This window comes from Oryx dammah, unplaced genomic scaffold (assembly GCF_014754425.2).
Source record: "Oryx dammah isolate SB20612 unplaced genomic scaffold, SCBI_Odam_1.1 HiC_scaffold_21, whole genome shotgun sequence".
NCBI lineage: Eukaryota > Metazoa > Chordata > Mammalia > Artiodactyla > Bovidae > Oryx > Oryx dammah.
Genome location: NW_024070205.1, coordinates 18,861,685 through 18,878,232, shown reverse-complemented (window position 1 = coordinate 18,878,232; position 16,548 = coordinate 18,861,685). Strand labels below are relative to the sequence as shown.

Below are 16,548 nucleotides of genomic sequence, written 5' to 3'. Positions count from 1 at the left end.
ATGGCCCGGGGGCTAGGGTGGTGCTAGACAGGAGATCATGGGCTGGGTCTGTGGCCCACCAGGCACTTAACTGTTCGTCTTAATAGATGACAGAGCTGTGCACTGCTCCTAGCAGCTCCCAGAGCCTGGCAGATGTTGAGGAAGTTGGCAGGGTCTGTGAGCGGGTGCAGGATTCGACATCAGCCTGGAGGCAGATTAGCCAACTCCCCCTGGGGAGGCGGTGGTAGGGATGCTAAAGGAGCTCCAAGCTCTGTGGCTGTGGGAGGCCTGGGCTTTGAGGGAATTTTACTACCAACAGAGCAGAAAGAGGCAGCAGCTCCAGGATTTACTACTTGCTTAGAGCAGCAAATGCCAGATAATCCCATGGCTAAGGTCCCTCCCCTTCAACATCGTCACTTCATACATTCATTCAATACAGTTTGAGCATCCGTTACAGGCCAGGCACCATCCTAGGCCCTGCAGGGGATGCATAAGTGAATTAATTCAGCAGGAGTCTACCCCCTGAGACCCTCGGCGGCCAAGCAGGTATGCTGTCCGCATGACACAGTGACCAGTAAGCAGAGCTCCTACAAGGAGTGCTGGGGTTGTTCTCTGGTGCCCAAGCCCTTCTAGAGCCCCAAGCCGACTGGGCACGCTGGTAGGTTTCTGCAGGCAAGGCTGCTGAAGGCCGGAGGGTATCCTCTCTGCCCTTGGAAGGCATCCTCATGTCATGGGCAAATCGTGAGCTTCCCCGATGCTGTGATCTGAGTTGAGCAGCTCGGCCACTCACTCTTAGCCAGAGGTAGCAGCCTTGCCTTCATGTGCCCGCGGCTCTGGCAGCCCTGGCGCTGTGATGGCTTGGGAGGAATCCAGGGCTTGGGAACAGTGAGAGGGGAGAGGCCAGAGAGGTGACGGGCCGTGCTGACCTCACTGAGGATGCAGGTGCCCAGTGCCCGCCCCACCTCGGGGGTTCCGCCACCCCTCTACTGCACATGGGGAGCCAACGCCGCCCTATCCCTCTCATACTCACAGGAACCTTGAGGGAGCAGGCCCCACCCCGAGCTCACGCCTGCCCTGTGATTTCCTCCCTGGGGTGGGCTCTAGGCTGGCTGGCCCTACCCACTTCCTGTGGGGCTCCTATTTTGAGAGTTGCTGACCTTTCTGGCCAACCCGGCCTTCACCTGCTGGAGCAGAGGGCCAGGTGAGGCTCCTCCTCTCATTCACCATGAGGTCCTGGGCTCTTCACATCACCCCTCTGTCTCCAGTTCTCCTCTCTAACCTGAGGATATCATTAGAACCCATCTCCTAGGAGCTCAGGCAATAATCTCTGTAGAGGGTTTAACTCTTGCCTAGCGTATGACAGACGATCTAGAAATGGTGGCTATCGTTTAGCTGTTAGACATCACAGCCAACCAGGTTGTGGGTCTTGTCCCAGGAACACAAATCCCCCCCTGCCCCCCTCACCGCCATATATGTCTCTCTCTTTTCTTTCATTGGAGGAAAATCGATTTACAATGTTGTGTTAGAGTCTTCCATTGTTGTTGTTGGTTTAGTCGCTAAGTTGTATTCGATTCTTTTGCGACCCCATGGACTGTAACCCACCAGGCTCCTCTGTCCATGGGATTCTCCAGGCAAGAATGCTAGAGTGGGTTGCCCTGCCCTCCTCCAGGGCATCTTCCTGTGCCGAGGATGGAACCCGTGTCTCCTGCATTGCCAGTGGATTCTTTATCGCTGAATTACCAGTGAAGCCCTTGGTTTCTGCCATACAGCAGTGCAAGTCAGCCATAGTTATACATATATCCCCTCCCTCTTGAGCCTCCTCCAAGACCCTGATCCCACCCCTCTAGGTCATCACAGAGTGCCAGGCTGAGCTCCCTGTGTAATACAGCAATTTCTCATCAGCTATCTGTTTTACAGAAAGTGTATATACGTTGATGCTACTTTGTCCATTCGTCCCACTCTTTGCTTCCCCCACTGTGTCCACAAGTCCTTTCATATACCTCTTGATACAGGAGGGACATGACTTATCATAAGCAGCCTTTTACTTTTAAAAAATAATTTGTTTTTATTTTTGGTTGTGCTGGGTCTTTGCTGCTGCATGTGGGCTTTCTCCAGCTGCAGCAAGTGGGGGCTACTCTTGGTTGCTATGCACGGGCTTCTCACGGTGGTGGCTTTTCTTGTCGCCAAGCACTGGCTCTAACACACAAGTTTCAGAAGTTGCAGCATGCGGGCTTGGTAGTTCCGGCACATGAGCTTTAACTGCTCTGTGGCATGTGGAATCTTCCCAGACCCGGGATTGAACCTGTGTCTCCTGCTTTGGCAGGCAGACTCCTATCCACTGTACCACCAGGGAAGACCAGCCCCTCATTTCACAGGTGTTTATTCCTCATCTGCTGTGTACCAGGTGCTATGCTGGGGGTGATGGGCTTCAGCCCAGGGAAACAGGACCTCTCCCTGCTGCGTGTGGGTCTCACCACCGCCTCCATGGCTCTCGTGGGGCTCCCGCTTCCCTGCATCTTCCTCTGGCTCTCCTGCCTCTGTCGCTAGGACTGCCCCCCTCGTCCCCATGACCTGTGGGGGTGGATCAGTGGCACGGGAGGAATACTGTGGTTGTTGTAAGAGGACCCCAGGGCTGTCTTGCCTCAGCAGCTGTTGGCACCATCAGCTCCGTGGGCATCTCCTTCTCCCCGGCCTCAGAGGAGCCCAAGTCCAGCCAGGAAGCAGAGAGAGGGCTGCGACGGACAGAACCGAGTTCTGTAGGGCACATGTCATCCTGGTGAGTGACCCGAGTGACAGTCTTGACTTGGGGGGTTGGGGTGCTGGGTGGGGAAGGACCCCCCCCTGGACAGGCAGCAGGATAAGTTAACTACTCCCAGATCCTCGGAGGGCTTCTAGCTTAGGTGCAAGCATGGCACCCCAGCACTCCGTTCCCTGCCCTGTCCAGTCTAGTGTGCATGCTTATTCATTCCCCAAGCTTTCCCTGAATGGCCTCCAGCTGCAGGTGCTGTGCTGGGCACAGCTGGGCATCCAGCCCCAGCCCTCCGGGTGCTCCCAGGATGGGCTCTCTGTCAGAGGACTTGCTCCTGACCCTGGGGTGGGAAGCATCCTTTCCCCACTGCACATCATCCCTGGTGACATGTGGCCCAGGGCTTCACACGCTACTGCAGCCAGATCGCCACCTCCTGCCCCGTGTGTGCCCCAGAACTCTGGATTTGTGCACCCAGTTCCACCGACATCCCCACTGGGGTGCCCGAAAGGCCTAGTGGAACTCTTGATCACCCCTCTGATGAAAGCTGCTTCCTGGGGCCCTCCCCCCAGCAAACACACAGCACACCGCCATCCCTAAGGTGCTCCCACTCTGCCGTCTTGGCTGCCTCCTCCCCGTTCCCTCCCACCCTCATCCACTGGCACGTCCTTTTTGGCCCCTGCAGCCACCTGCATGGCGTTCTCCTGGTTTCAGCGTGTTCCTTCTTTCTGTGCAAACCTAACATTCCCTCTCTGCTCTCTGCCTTCCTCTTGCCCCTTCAGTTCCTTCTCCATGCAATGGTCTGAAGTGTCTTTTGAAAACCTTAACAAAGTAATGCCATTTCTCTGACTGAAACCCTGGTGGTTCATCCTTTCACTTACCTTACTGCTACTGCTGCTAAGTCACTTCAGTCGTGTCCAACTCTGTGTGACCCCATAGATGGCAGCCCACTAGGCTCCCCCATCCCTGGGATTCTCCAGGCAAGAACACTGGAGTGGGTTGCCATTTCCTTCTCCAATGCATGAAACTGAAAAGTGAAAGGGAAGTCGCTCAGTCGTGCCTGACTCCACGACTGCATGGACTGCAGCCTACCAGGCTCCTCCGTCCATGGGATTTTCCAGGCAAGAGTACTGGAGTGGGGTGCCATCGCCTTCACTTACCTTACCTGACATAACACTCAGCGTAACTCAGCTTTGCTCGCCCGTCAGATCCCTGCTGATCCCTCTTTCCTCACTACGTCAAAGTCCTACAGGCCTGGCCCCGTTATGTTCTCGAACCCACCACACAGTGAGCCTCTTTCTGCCTAGGCCTGTGATTTCAGCTGCTCCCTCACCCTGGAAGTCTCACCTACAGGCTGGGCAAGGTTGACTCCTTCCTGCCATTCAGCCCTCTGTTTAAATGCCGTCTTGTGAGAGAGGCCTTCGCCAGCCACCCTGTCACCCTCTGCTTCACCCAGCTCACTGGTCACTCAGAGGGCTTCTCCCTTTTTTACCAGCCTGTTGTTTGTAAGTTCCCAGGTGGAAGGGTCTGGCCCATCTGGTTTATCCCATACCCTCATTATTTGCCACATGCCAATGCTGGCAGGAAGCCTCGCAGAGGTTCTGAGCAATCCCTGGGTGAATGGATGACTGGCGAACCCATAGTTGGCTGTGACCCTGAGGGTCTTCTCTGCTGCCCAAGCTGAGGCTCCTGCAGAAGTCCACTCGGCCTTTCTGTCTGCAGCCTGGCTGTCACCTCCTCCTCAAGGCCGGGGTGCTGGCCCACCTGGGCCCCACAGGACCCTAAGGTTCTTGCCTCCCCCAGCCCTCTCCCACCCCCCTCACATCCACCTTTGCATTTCAGTGCCTCGTCTGGGGTCAAGGCGGGCCCCAGCCCGCCCTCCGCCGCCACTTCTGACAAGAACAAGAAAAGCAGCGGAGGCATCGCCTCTGCCCTGGGGCTGAAGAAGTTCTTCTCGGCGCTGAGTCAGGGCACGCGGCCCAAGATGGGCAAGTCCCGCAGCTACAGCGTGGAGCAGCTGCAGCCCCCAGCGCCCAGCCTGGCTTCACACACTGGCACCCCCAAAGTGAAGAGAGCCCCGTCCTTACAATCCCTGCATCTGGTGAGAGTCCCAAGGGCCCAGCTGAGGGGTGTGTGAGGGCAGTGGGGTGGTAGCCACTACTGAGATGAAAGGTAAAGGAGAAGAGGAGTGCCAGGGGTGCTCCTGAGGAGCCCAGGATGGGGAAAGGGACACTCCTGGCATCCCCACAGTCCATCCGCAAGACGTGGACTCCCTGGACACGGTGCGATGAGAGAGTTCTGTCCTTCCACCCCACTGCCCCAGCCTGGGCTCAGCCTAGACCCCTCCCCCTCCCTCACTCCGCCACCTCTGCCAAGGCCTGGCATCGGCTGCTTGATTATTCTGGAGGCTTCCCCGAGGCCACAGCCACTCTGTTAGTCTAGCACAGATCACTGCACACTTGGGCTGCCTCCTCACTGGCATCCCGGCGCTGCCTTTCCCCATGTGGCTTCCAGGAAGGTCCTTCCTGCATACAAATCTGGTCTTGCTGCCCCCCTGCCTTGTGGAACATCCACCATTGGTCCCTTATCATCCCCAGGGAAACGCTTTGAGGCCACTCAGCATTGCCAAAGGGTTTCTATAATCTGACCACTTCTATAATCTGACTGATCATTCCCCTAATACTCAACCCCAGTTATCCTTGACCTTGCAGTTCTGAAGTCAGGCCACACAGTTTGAACCTTCACCTGAAATATTCTTCCATCTTCTCCACCTGCTAATGCTGTTCATCCATCAATACTTAAGACACGGCTTCCTCCAGGAAACTGCTTCTAATCCTTCCTTGGGCTGAGCTGGGCACCTCTGCTCCAGCTTCCTTTCTTATCCTGCGCTTTCCTCCTTCATGGAACTTGTCATGTAGTATTTTGGTTTTTGTCTGTCTCCCCTCAGTGGAATGTGATTCTCTGAGGGAATACTACTTGATCTTTAGATTGCAAATATTTAGTATGATAATTAGCATAGTAGACATACGCAGTACACAGTGAATGAATGAGTGAGTGAATGAACACAGGGCAGCCTGCTAAAGTTCCCTTCTCATGTGCTAGAGGATACCAACAGCAAACCAGGAGCAGTGCCTAACTCTCAGCTAGGTCTCTGAAAGTGCTATTCTAGTCCAGGTTTTCCAGGTATCAAGTTTGTTCTCTTCCCCGCCCTCTCCCCTGGGCAGAACACAGCAGGTGATTGCGGTTTAGGGCATTGGAGCCTTTCATTTTTCAGTCTGAAGTAGGGAAGAGAATGCAGGCTGAATGAACGTTCTGTTAGTCGTCTTGTATAGTATAAACATTTGCTGGTTGGATGAAGTTGGAAGGCAAAGAAACAAAAGCAAGATGATCTCAAGCTGGGGACCAAAGCCTAGAGTGACATGGTGCTCCAGGAATTCGCTGCTTTTCTCCTGAAGTTAGATTTGTCCCTGGTGTGTCTGAGCCATGGTGCTCAAATGTATGGCATCAGAGGTTCAGTCTGTGTACCCAAGGGAGATGACAGCCCATTATCTGCCATGTAATCTGAGTGGGCCAAGTTAGGAAGTAAGCTGGCCGAGAAAGGGTGGGAGCAAGTGCCGGGAGGACTGGGCAGCAGAAAGAATTGTTTAAGAACTAAAAAAAGAACATAAAATAGGGCTCCACCTCACCCCGGTATATTCATGACCCATCTCAGGGCGAACCCCTTCCTGTTGCCCTGCCAAGCGTGCGTGGCGAGAGTGCAGACGGGCTTGGTTTTCACTCTGCCCTTCTAAGTAGGCAGTGAGCACCCTCACCACATGGGCAGCTCCCACGTCCTCTAGTGTCTGTGGTTTGTTCGTTCCTCCCTTTTCCCCTCCTCCCTGCCTTTCCACTCTTGAGTTGAACATGACTTCTTCCAGGAAGCCCTCCAGAACTTCAAGGCAAGCTCAGGGCCCCCTCTTAAGCTTCTAGATGATACAACTTCCTGAGAGCATGGATTCCCGATGTGATAAATAATGTGCGCAGTATTTGTTTAGAAGTCTCCCTCTGCCTGCCTCCCACCCACTCCCTCAGAATAGCCTCCTCACTGGGTCAGTTTCTAGAACACAGATCGGACCTTGTAATTATTCTGATTACTATCACTCAGTGGCTCCTCTGCAGGTCAGATGAGGTCTCTCCGGGTCTGGCCCTTGGCTCCAGCCCACCGCCCATCACCTCTGCAGCCCAGTCCCCCAGACCACAAGTATGTTCCAGAACATTCATGCTTTCTCCCATCTCTGTCTGTCTGCCTCTACTGTTTCTTATGTCTGGAACTGCCCCCTGCTGTCTTCATCTGGAGAGCTCTTGCTTCAGGTGCTGCGCAGGCAGCGGCTCCTCCAGGGCCCCGAGGCCTCCTGAGCTGAGTCGCTCTGCTTCCCTGCACAGCGTCATCCATGCTTCTAGCCTCACACTTACAATATACATTTAGGGCTTCTGACCTGTCCATGCTCCCCCCACCCCCACCGTGGTGTGAACTCCTTGAGGGACGTCAGTCTTATCCATCATGCACAGTGTTTTTAGGTGCATACTTGATAAAATTTTTAATGTCAGAGATCATAAAAGGGATACTAAAGAATCACAAACTAAGATTTTAACCCTAAAATTGTGTTCATTATTCTGTAATTATTTGATTTTACCTTTTTAAAAAATGTATTTATTTATGACTGTGCCGGGTCCTCACTGCCTCACGTGGGCTTTCTCTGGTTGTGGTGAGTGGGGTTACTCTCTAGCTGCAGCGCACAGGCTTCTCACTGCAGGGCTTCAATGTTTCAGAGTGCAGGCTCTAGGTATGCAGGCTTCAGTAGTTTGGTGCACAGGTTTATTTGTCCTATGATGTGTGGAATCATCCCGGACCAGATATCGAACCCGTCTCCTGCGTTGGCAAGTGGATTCTTAACCACTGGGCCACCAAGGAAGTCCTACTTTTTTTTCTGGATCAAGGAGAAAGTTACTTGATTTTCTTAATCAGTGAGATAATTAGCACTATCATATTCAGCCAACACATTTTTTTCATTTGAAGCTTCAGAGTGCCTGCATAGGCCCATCTCTTGAAGTAAGTTATGGTTATTTTGTTAAGCACTTTCTTAGCAGGCCCTCAGGTTCATGGTTGGAGTTCCCTCTCTGTCAACCCCTTGGTGGTTTAGTCACTAAGTTGTGTCCGATTCTTACAACCGCATGGACTGTGGCCTGCATGGTCCTCTGTCCATGGGGTTCTCCAGGCAAGAATACTGAAGTAGGTTGCCATTTCCTTCTCCAGGGGATCTTCCCGACCCAAGGATCAAACCGTCTCCTATATTGCAGGCAGATTCTTAATGAATCTGCCTTAATGAACCCCTTATCAGATGGCTTTTCTTACCTGCAATATTGGGTCTTGCCCACCAGGTGTCACCCTCTCGCCAACATCGGAAAGCCACCTCCTTTCAGAACCTCCATTCTCTGCTGAGTGGCAAGGTGGACCGGTCCAACCTCTACCTGGTAGGGGAGCCAGGGGATCACAGTGCAGCTGACAGGTGAGAGTGGGCAAGTGTTTTGGAGGAGAGACCCAGAGCATGGACGGTGGAGCTATACACCTAACTCCTTCCTGCCTTAGCAGCATGGCCCCGGGGAGGGTCCCTTTAAAAGAGAAACCGAGGCCAGCTACCTGTGCCTCAGGTACCTCAGGGGTCTTAGAGCCCACACCTCAGTGCCCTTGTCCTGAGCAACTGGACAGGGGTTGGGGCTTCTGTAGAGTTGGAAGGTTTGATTCCTCCATCCCTTTACTATCTAATGACATCCTGAAATCTGAATGTTCGGAGAGCTTCCTTGGTCCAGCTGAAGATTTGATTAAAGATCCAGAGACAGGGTCCCCAAAGAGGTCCTTGCCCCTTGACCAGGCCTGCCTAGAGAAACCGCCCTCTCTGATGAGGCCTGCTAGGCTAGCTGCTCTTACCAGGGGCTCCACGGAGGGACTTAAGGGGCCCATTAATTCCTGGATTTTTTGTGTAAAATTAAAAACTTCGTCACATTCTCAGAGAGATCTCTCCAATTAAAATGATTAAAATCCACTGGGCGAGGGGGCTCTGTGGAACCTCACACAGCTGTGGGCACCGCCAGGCCCGGCCCTGGCTGGAGGCCTCCTCTAGGCCTAGAGGGCCCAGTGCCCGCCCCCTTCGCCCTCCCTCGCCTCTCGCCCCTTACAGGCCGGGCAAGGCGCCAGCCCGGCGCGCCCTCAGCGTGGAGGACGTGAGTGCCCCCGGCCCGGCGCGCGCCGTGGGCCGCCTGGTGGAGGTGTTCCCCGACGGCACGAGCCAGCTGCAGCTACAGCGCCCCCCGGAGGGCACTTTCGGCTTCAACGTGGCCTCTGGGAATGGACGCCGGGACTCAGGTAGGCCCCGGGGCATCAGCAGGCCGCAGCCGTGCCTTCTGGCCGTGGCCGTATCTGTTTTCGGGTTTTCACCGAGCAAGAGCTCCGGACTCAGAGAGCCTCTCAGTGAAGAGACTGGAATTTTCCCCTCCAGGCGGTGGAAATGGCAGGCTTGCTCCACTGTCCCTTCATCCATCTTGAAATCAGAATCCCGACTCCCATCTTTTCACAGGAGAGTCAGAGGGAGGTTGTTTGTGTTGGCTGGCTCTCCGGATCTCTTTGATGTGGTTGGTGTGGTTCCCTTCCTCTAGCTGCGGAGTGTGTCCGGGCACGTGGACCGAGCCTGCCTGTCTGTGCACCCAGGCCCCTCCCTCAGGGCGGGCTCCTGCTGGGGATGTTCACATGGATCCTGGCTCCAGGCCCCTGGCCGGGCGGCCTGCTAGGTCCCGATTCAGCAGTGGCAGGATCAGGGAGCGTCCCTGGACGTCTTTCTGCACCCTGGCTAGTTCTCAATGCCGCATCGATGTTTCAGGGCAAAAATGACTTGCCTTTACCCAAGGTCTGTGGGCTAGGATCCACCGCAAGGCAAAAGTGAAGATCGTTCAGTTGTGTCTGACTTTTTGCAACCTCATGGACTATACAGTCCATGGAATTCTCTGGGCCAGAATACTGGAGTGGGTAGCCATTTCCTTCTCCAGGGGATCTTCCCAACACAGGGATCGAACCCAGGTCTCCCGCATTGCAGGCGGATTCTTTACCAGCTGAGCCACTAGGGATCCATCACAGAGCAAGGGACCTTGAAAGGTATTTCTCAGCTGAGATGAGTAGGGAAGGAAGACAGACATGCAGGAGTGGGAAGGAGAGGAGAGAGAGGAGGGAAAACAGAAAGGCAGACACAGAAAGACACACTCAAAGCTGTCCTGGATGGATTGTGCTGTGGTGGGTTTAGCCCTTCTGTGCTTTGATCTCCTGAGTCAAAGCCATTTAGGTGGCAGAACACTGCTGCTGGGGTTGCAGACTGAAGTGAGTTCTTGCATATGTTCCATCATTTATCTTTCAACAATATACATTGAGCATCTCCTAGGTGTTGTAGATACCCGGGACAGAGCAGTAAATGGAACAGATGAAATCCTTGTCCTCAGGAGTATACATTCTCATGAGGGAGTTAGACTATCTACATATATATGTGTGTGTGTGTGTATATATATATATATATATGTATGTGTATATATATATATATATATATATGGCAGGATAAGGCCCAAGGGCAGTAAGTTGGGAGTCCTGATGGGGCAGCTTTTCTGAGAAGAGACCCCTGAGCAGACAGACACCAGCATGGCCCCATGTGATGTCTGGGGCAGTGAGTTCCAAGCAGAGGGAACAGTCCATGCAGGGCCCTCAGGGCTGGAAATGAGCTTGGCCAGTGGGAGGAACTACAAGGAGGTCAAGCTGGACAGAAGGGGGTGAGGGGGAGAGACTAAGCTGAGGGTAGGAAGGTTGGGGGACAGCTGAGCCTCGAAATGTGGGAGAGAGACCGAGCTGAGCTCAGAAGGGGATGTCTTCGTTGAAATGAGACAGGAGTTACCAGGGGCTTGGAGCCGGGACCGACATGCTCTGATGTGTAACGCTTTTACCAGGGTCCCTGGCTGCTATATTGAGAATAGACCCTAGTGGGATGCAAGGGGAGCCAAGGAGCCCAGTTTTAAGGTTATTTCAATAGTCTGGCAGACATAGTGGCAGCAGCTTAGACTGGCACGGCCCTGGAGGTGGTAAGAAGTAGCCGGGTTCTGGCTGACTTCAAGGTAGTTTTGACTGTTTGCTGGTAGGTTTTACTTGAGTGTGAGAGGAAGAGAGGACAAGAGTCTCCCCACTCTGACCCTCAGGAGGGTACCCGTCTGTCCTCGCAGGGAGATGGTGAATGTGAGCATGTGTTGACCATCGTAAAGCATTCCACAGGCTGTTAGCCACTCTGCCCTTTCCTCCAGCTTCCTCTACCCTTCAGTGAGGGGGTCAGGCACTGCCAGAGGGGCACCATGCAGGCGTAGTTAGACGACAGAGCATGGTTTATACTCCAGCGCCTCTGCTGTGTGACCTTGAGCAGGTTAATTACCCTCTCTGAGCCTCTAGTCTCTAATTTGTAAAATGAGGGACTTCCCTGGTGGTCCAACTGTTAAGACTCTGTGCTTCCCCTATAGGGGTTATAGCTTCAATCCCTGGTTGGGGAACTAAGATCCCACATGCCAGGCAATGCGATCCAATAAATAAGTAAATGCTGCTGCTAAGTCGCTTTAGTCTTGTCTGACTCTTTGCGACTCCATGGACTGTAGCCCACAGGGCTTCTCTGTCCATGGGATTCTCCAGGCAAGAATTACTGGAGTGAGTTGCTGTTTCCCCCTCCAGGGGATCTTCCCGATCCAGGGATCAAACCCACGTCTCTTATGTCTCCTGCATCGGCAAGCAGGTTCTTTACCACTAGTGCCACCTGGGAAGCCCATATATAAAGAAAGAACACCTAACCTGTAACATGGGTCGGGAAGATCCCTGGAGGAGGGCATGGCAACCCACTCCAGTATTCTTGCCTGGAGAATCCCATGGACGGAGGAGCCTGGTGGGCTACAGTCCACGGGGTCTCAAAGAGTCGGACACGACTGAGCAACTTCACTCACCACTCACTCACTCACTCAACCTGTAACATCAAACTAATGAAAGCCTGCCTGGAAAAGTCATTTCAGTGGGGTATATAGGAAAGTACCTGGCACGTGTAATCCTTCCCTCTTCAGAAAAAGAATGTGTATCTGGGGAGTAGAACTCCAGACAGAGGGCGGGTGGCGGGGGGCGGGGGCCCAGACACAGTCTGCACCAGCTGCCAGTGTGAGCTCACGCCCAACCAGGCGTTCTCCTGTGCCCCCCATCCTTCCCACAAGTCCCTTTAGGCCTCTTTGCTGGCAGTGGGACTCCCTCCCCGATCACCCATCTCGGACTGCTGATGGGCAGGGGTCTCCAGTGACCAGGAGCTTCTTGGGCTCTGCCTTGGCCTGCTCTGCAGGCACCCCTTGCAGGGTGGGTGCCAGCTCTTCCCTGTCCTGCCCAGGTGGCACCCTTCTCTGGCCACTGCGGTTGGCTGTCGGCTGTCCTGAGGAGATGCCCTCACCCTTGGAATGCGGCTGGTACTGGTGCGTCCTTGCCTCAGGCTGTGCTCCAGCCCCCCAGGGTCACTTCTCCTGGGCCTCAGAGGGGCTGTGAGTTGGGGCTGGTTTGCATTCCTCACTAAAACATCATGATGTGGGTGTTCCTTGCTGGCTGTCACATCTGTCTGTACAAGCACATGAGAACAGCAGGCTTCGCCTCCTGCTTCTCACTGAAAACAACACAGAGATCATACATCCTGAACAAAGGCCATTGCCAGCAGACAATGAATGTCTACGATAGCCTCTCTGTCATACTTGTGTCATGACTTCCAACTGTGAAACGTACCCTGGAGTCCCCCCCACGTGGCAGGCGTGACAGCAGCGTCTGGTCCTCCGACTCCATTCTGTTGGGTTTCCTCATCCCTCCCCACTGGCATGCTCTGCTGGACAGCAGCCATTTCTGCAGGTTCCTTCCCTGCCTCCTTACCTGCCTTTCCCCCTGCCCTACTGCCAGCACGCAGACAAGGCAGGCAAGCAGTTAAAGAATCCAGAAAGAAGAGGGGAAGGCTAGGGCAAGGGCTTCGAGAAAAGCCTTGTGCAGCCAAGATGATAGATAGGCCTTGCCAGGAGGGAGCCGGCCTTGCAGGAAAGGATCAGTCAAGCCAAGAAGCACTAAGAGCGAGTTCCACAGCTCAGACCGGGAAGCAGGAACATGTCAACAAATTGGCTTTGCTAAACCCAAGAGCTGCAAACCTTTGGGTGCCTTAGAGGAGATTTCAGTGCACATTCAAACCCCAGTTTTTGAGGGTGGGCTTTGAAAAACTTGACTTCTCTTGGAGCTTCTCTTCTCAGAAGCTCCTACGAGGCTGGGTGGACTGGAGAGATGACTTTCCACACGTCCAAGATGTCTTAAAAGGCTTCCAGCCAGAGAGGAGTTGCTCTTTCAGGTCCCTTCTAAGAACATTGATTTTAAGAAATGAAGTAGAGAGCCAGGCGTGGACTGGATTTCTGCTAAGTGTTTCTAATCAGCCAGCTAAGCTCAGGCTGGGGATCAGTGAGGATGCTTAAAGCCACGCCAACATGTCCCAGGGCACCCTGCAGGGGCCGTCACCGCACAGGCTCCCCAGCCTGCAGTCTTCCTGCTTTGCACACCTGTGCTCACTTAGGGCGATTTGGTGGGTGGGGGGCACCCATGGATGAGGGACACCCAGTCTTCCCTGGAAGAGCCTGTGCTCACTTGCTCCCTCAGGCCGAGACAGCTGAAGGGGAGGGTTTGAAAAGTTTTCTGCGGAAGTTGAGGCAAGAGGGGCTCGGTCAGCTGGACTGTCCTACACTGTGTGGCTAGGGAGCCCAGCCCAGCCAACCCGAGGCCCCCAGAGCCTGCTCCGCTGACATGAGTTCCTCAAATTGAACTGTGGAAAGAAGGAGAAGCAGCTCCTTCCGAGGTTCACCCTACCTTAGACACCCAGGAAATGGTCCCAGCCAGCTGGGGCCCCTTGGGGGTACTGGAGGGGAGAGTGTACACAGAAAGGAAAAGCGAGCCACTATGACTGTAAATAGGGGGTAGAATTTCTACGGGGTCTTCCCTCATAGCTCAGTTGATAAAGAATCTGCCTGCAATATAGGAGACCTGGGTTTGATCCCTGGGTCTGGAAGATCCCCTGGAGAAGGGAATGGCAACCCACTCCAGTATTCTTGCCTGGAGAATCCCATGGACAGAGGAGCTTGGCAGGCTACAGCCCATGGGGTCACAAGAGTCGGACAACTTAGTGACTAAACCAACCAACCCAACCAACCAGAATTTCTGTTTCCTGGGCTTTTGCCCAGATGCCTCTGAATTCTAAGGATCCATATCCAAGGAAGACTGAAGCCAGGGCTGGTCCTAGACAATCCGGTGAGGCAAACCAGGTTTGGATTTGACTTCAGCCTGTTCGCTACTCCCTGGGCTTTCCAGGTGGTGCTAGTGGTTAAGAACCTGCTTGGCAAGGCAGGAGACATGGGTTCGATCCCCGGGTCAGGGAGATCCCCTGGAGAAGGGAATGGCAACCCTGGATAGAGGGGCCTGGCGGGCCACAGTTCCTGGGCTTGAAAGAGCTGGACATGGCTGAATGACTAACACTTTCACTTGTTTGTGGCTCCAATGATACCATCCACCCCCAGCTACTTGAGGGCAGCAGCTGGGTCTTACTTGTGAATCCCCACCTAGAGCAGTGCCGGGCATGTCGTAGGTCTTAACATTTTCCTTATTTTATAATCAAGGCTTCTCCCAGAAAAAGATAAGATTAGCTCATTCACACTGAGTTATACATGAATAATAACAGCTTAAGGCATTATTTGTATTAGGGGCATTTTAAAAGAGAAAAAAGGAAAAATGGAGTGGAGGCGGGCCTGCTGTATCTATTATAAATCGAGTTGTGGTTGTGAAGTGGAATAATGAGGGCGTGTGCGTGCGTGCGTGCGTGCGTGCGTGCGTGAAGCACCTTGTATAAGCACCTGCCTCCCCTCCACGCACCTCCCCCGCCCCCACGCCACCCACCTGGTCAGCATTCCACAGAGCTGCGTGTCTTTGATTTGGATTTCCTGCGTTAACTCTCCTGTTTTCCTTTGCAGGATTCTACGTGCAGGAGATGGCTGACGAGAGCACAGCCAAGCTCTACTCGGGGCTGCTGGGGGTGGGGGATGAGATCTTGGAGGTGAACGGGGCCAAGGTTGCAGGGCTGGGCTTGGCTCACGTGAGGGAGCTCCTGGCCCACGCAGAGAGCTTGTCGATCCGGGTGCTGAGGCAGAGACCTGTCCCACGGTGAAGCAGAGGTGCCTTGGCCCTCACTGTTAGCACCACCCCCCGCCCAATGGAAACCCCGAACCGCCCCCAGGGCTGGCTGGGAATGCGCTACACAAAGCTGCTTTGTCTACTGAAAATGAACACAGCGGCGTGAAACCCCTCGGCCTCGGTCGGGCTTCTGTGACTGACCATACTTGCAGAGGGAAGGAGCCTGTTTGTGTGTTTTGTTTAAGGATGTTAATTTATGCAGAAGCAGGGAAGGGAATGGGTCTCCCGCCCTGACCAGGCCTGAAGTGGGGTCACCGTCTTCTGGCACCTTTGTTGGCAGCAGGAGGAGAGAGATTTGGTGGGTCCTTCGGTTGGTCCCTAAGCAGCATCGCCTTACCCCCAGGCCCCGTCATCCCACACTGTCAGGGGCTCCCCCATCTCCTCTCACTCCAGAGCCAAAGAAAGTACTTGGCCATATTGGCCTTGAGCCTGCCTTTTTCTGTCTCATTCCTCCAAGCTCCCATCTAACGCCTTTGCTCTTTTTCCAAAAATGGACCAAGTGTCCGGGAGTCACAGCCTTACAGCCATGGACCATATATCCCAAACCAAAAGTTGGCAACATGTGTCTGGTGTGAGAACAGCTGAGAGATGTTATCTGGTAGTCAGAATATTAAGGATTTCTGGGAAATCTTTATGATATATGAGGTTGAAGGAACAAAATGAAACTGAGACCAACTTTAGGGAAGTGCAGTTGTGGCCAGTGGGACTGGCCAGAGCAGCCCTGCCCCACCCCGCCCTGACCTCTGCTCCCGCCCAGAGTGAGACTGGAGCTGCTACAGCCTGCCCGTGAGGGGCTCTGTCTTCCTTCTCCTGGGACCTCGGACAAGGCTGCAGCTGGTGCCAGGCTGTCCCCAGCCACAAGCTCTCAGCCCAGACTCCCTGAGGGCAGCTGTGGGTGGGTCGCTGGCAGGGAGATGGCAGGACGTTTCGAGCAGAGGGAGGGGCCGTCCCGCCTGGGGCTTCCATGGTCCAAAGTGTTGGGACTTTCTGGAAGTAGTCTTAAATTATTAAAAAGCAAAGCCGAAACGTCTCCCACTCTTGAGTCGCTAAATTTTGGGCTGAATGTTCACTTGACCTTCACTAGCCTGGCAGGAGCCTTGGGGGGAGGGGAAAGGAGGACACAGGCATGGCAGTGGGCTCTGTTGGCATGCTAGAGGCAGGGGGCGGGGAGGCCTCTCAGGTTGGGGTGATGCCGGGGTTGAGGCGGAAGCCTCCAGAGGTCAATCTTTAGCTGGAAGAGGAGTCCTGGGCAAGGTGCATTTAGGAGCAGGAGACAGATGGGAGCTAAGGGTCCTCAGATGGGATCAGCGGGGGTGGGCAGCCCTGGGCTGCTGGGGGCAGACCGTGGTGAAAACACTGCAGAATCAGGTTACCGTGTGTGTGGCTGCAGCTCTTAACAGACATGTTGCTGAAGGAGACCTGTGGCCTGAGAGAAAGGTGACGGGCAGTGGAGGGGGGAGGTCAGGCAGTCGTGTGTGTGTGTGTG

The 16,548-nt window shown here is 54.2% G+C and overlaps 1 protein-coding gene and 1 long non-coding RNA gene across 2 annotated transcripts in view; one reads left to right on the top strand and one right to left on the bottom strand.

Moving 5' to 3' along the window:
• KIAA1614 (KIAA1614 ortholog) overlaps positions 1–16,097 on the top strand; it is a 43,189-nt gene extending 27,092 nt beyond the window's left edge. The window contains exons 6-10 of the mRNA XM_040263860.1: positions 2,629–2,755; positions 4,568–4,826; positions 8,144–8,271; positions 8,941–9,125; positions 14,843–16,097. Coding sequence (XP_040119794.1) covers positions 2,629–2,755; positions 4,568–4,826; positions 8,144–8,271; positions 8,941–9,125; positions 14,843–15,036 — 893 coding nt within the window. The 3' untranslated portion in view covers positions 15,037–16,097. The remainder of the gene's footprint in view (positions 1–2,628; positions 2,756–4,567; positions 4,827–8,143; positions 8,272–8,940; positions 9,126–14,842) is intronic.
• Positions 113–16,548, bottom strand: part of LOC120880501 — a 17,512-nt gene continuing 1,076 nt past the window's right edge. The window contains exons 2-3 of the long non-coding RNA XR_005725045.1: positions 4,540–4,543; positions 113–125 (exon numbers count right to left, since the gene is read on the bottom strand). This is a non-coding gene — a long non-coding RNA (uncharacterized LOC120880501). The remainder of the gene's footprint in view (positions 126–4,539; positions 4,544–16,548) is intronic.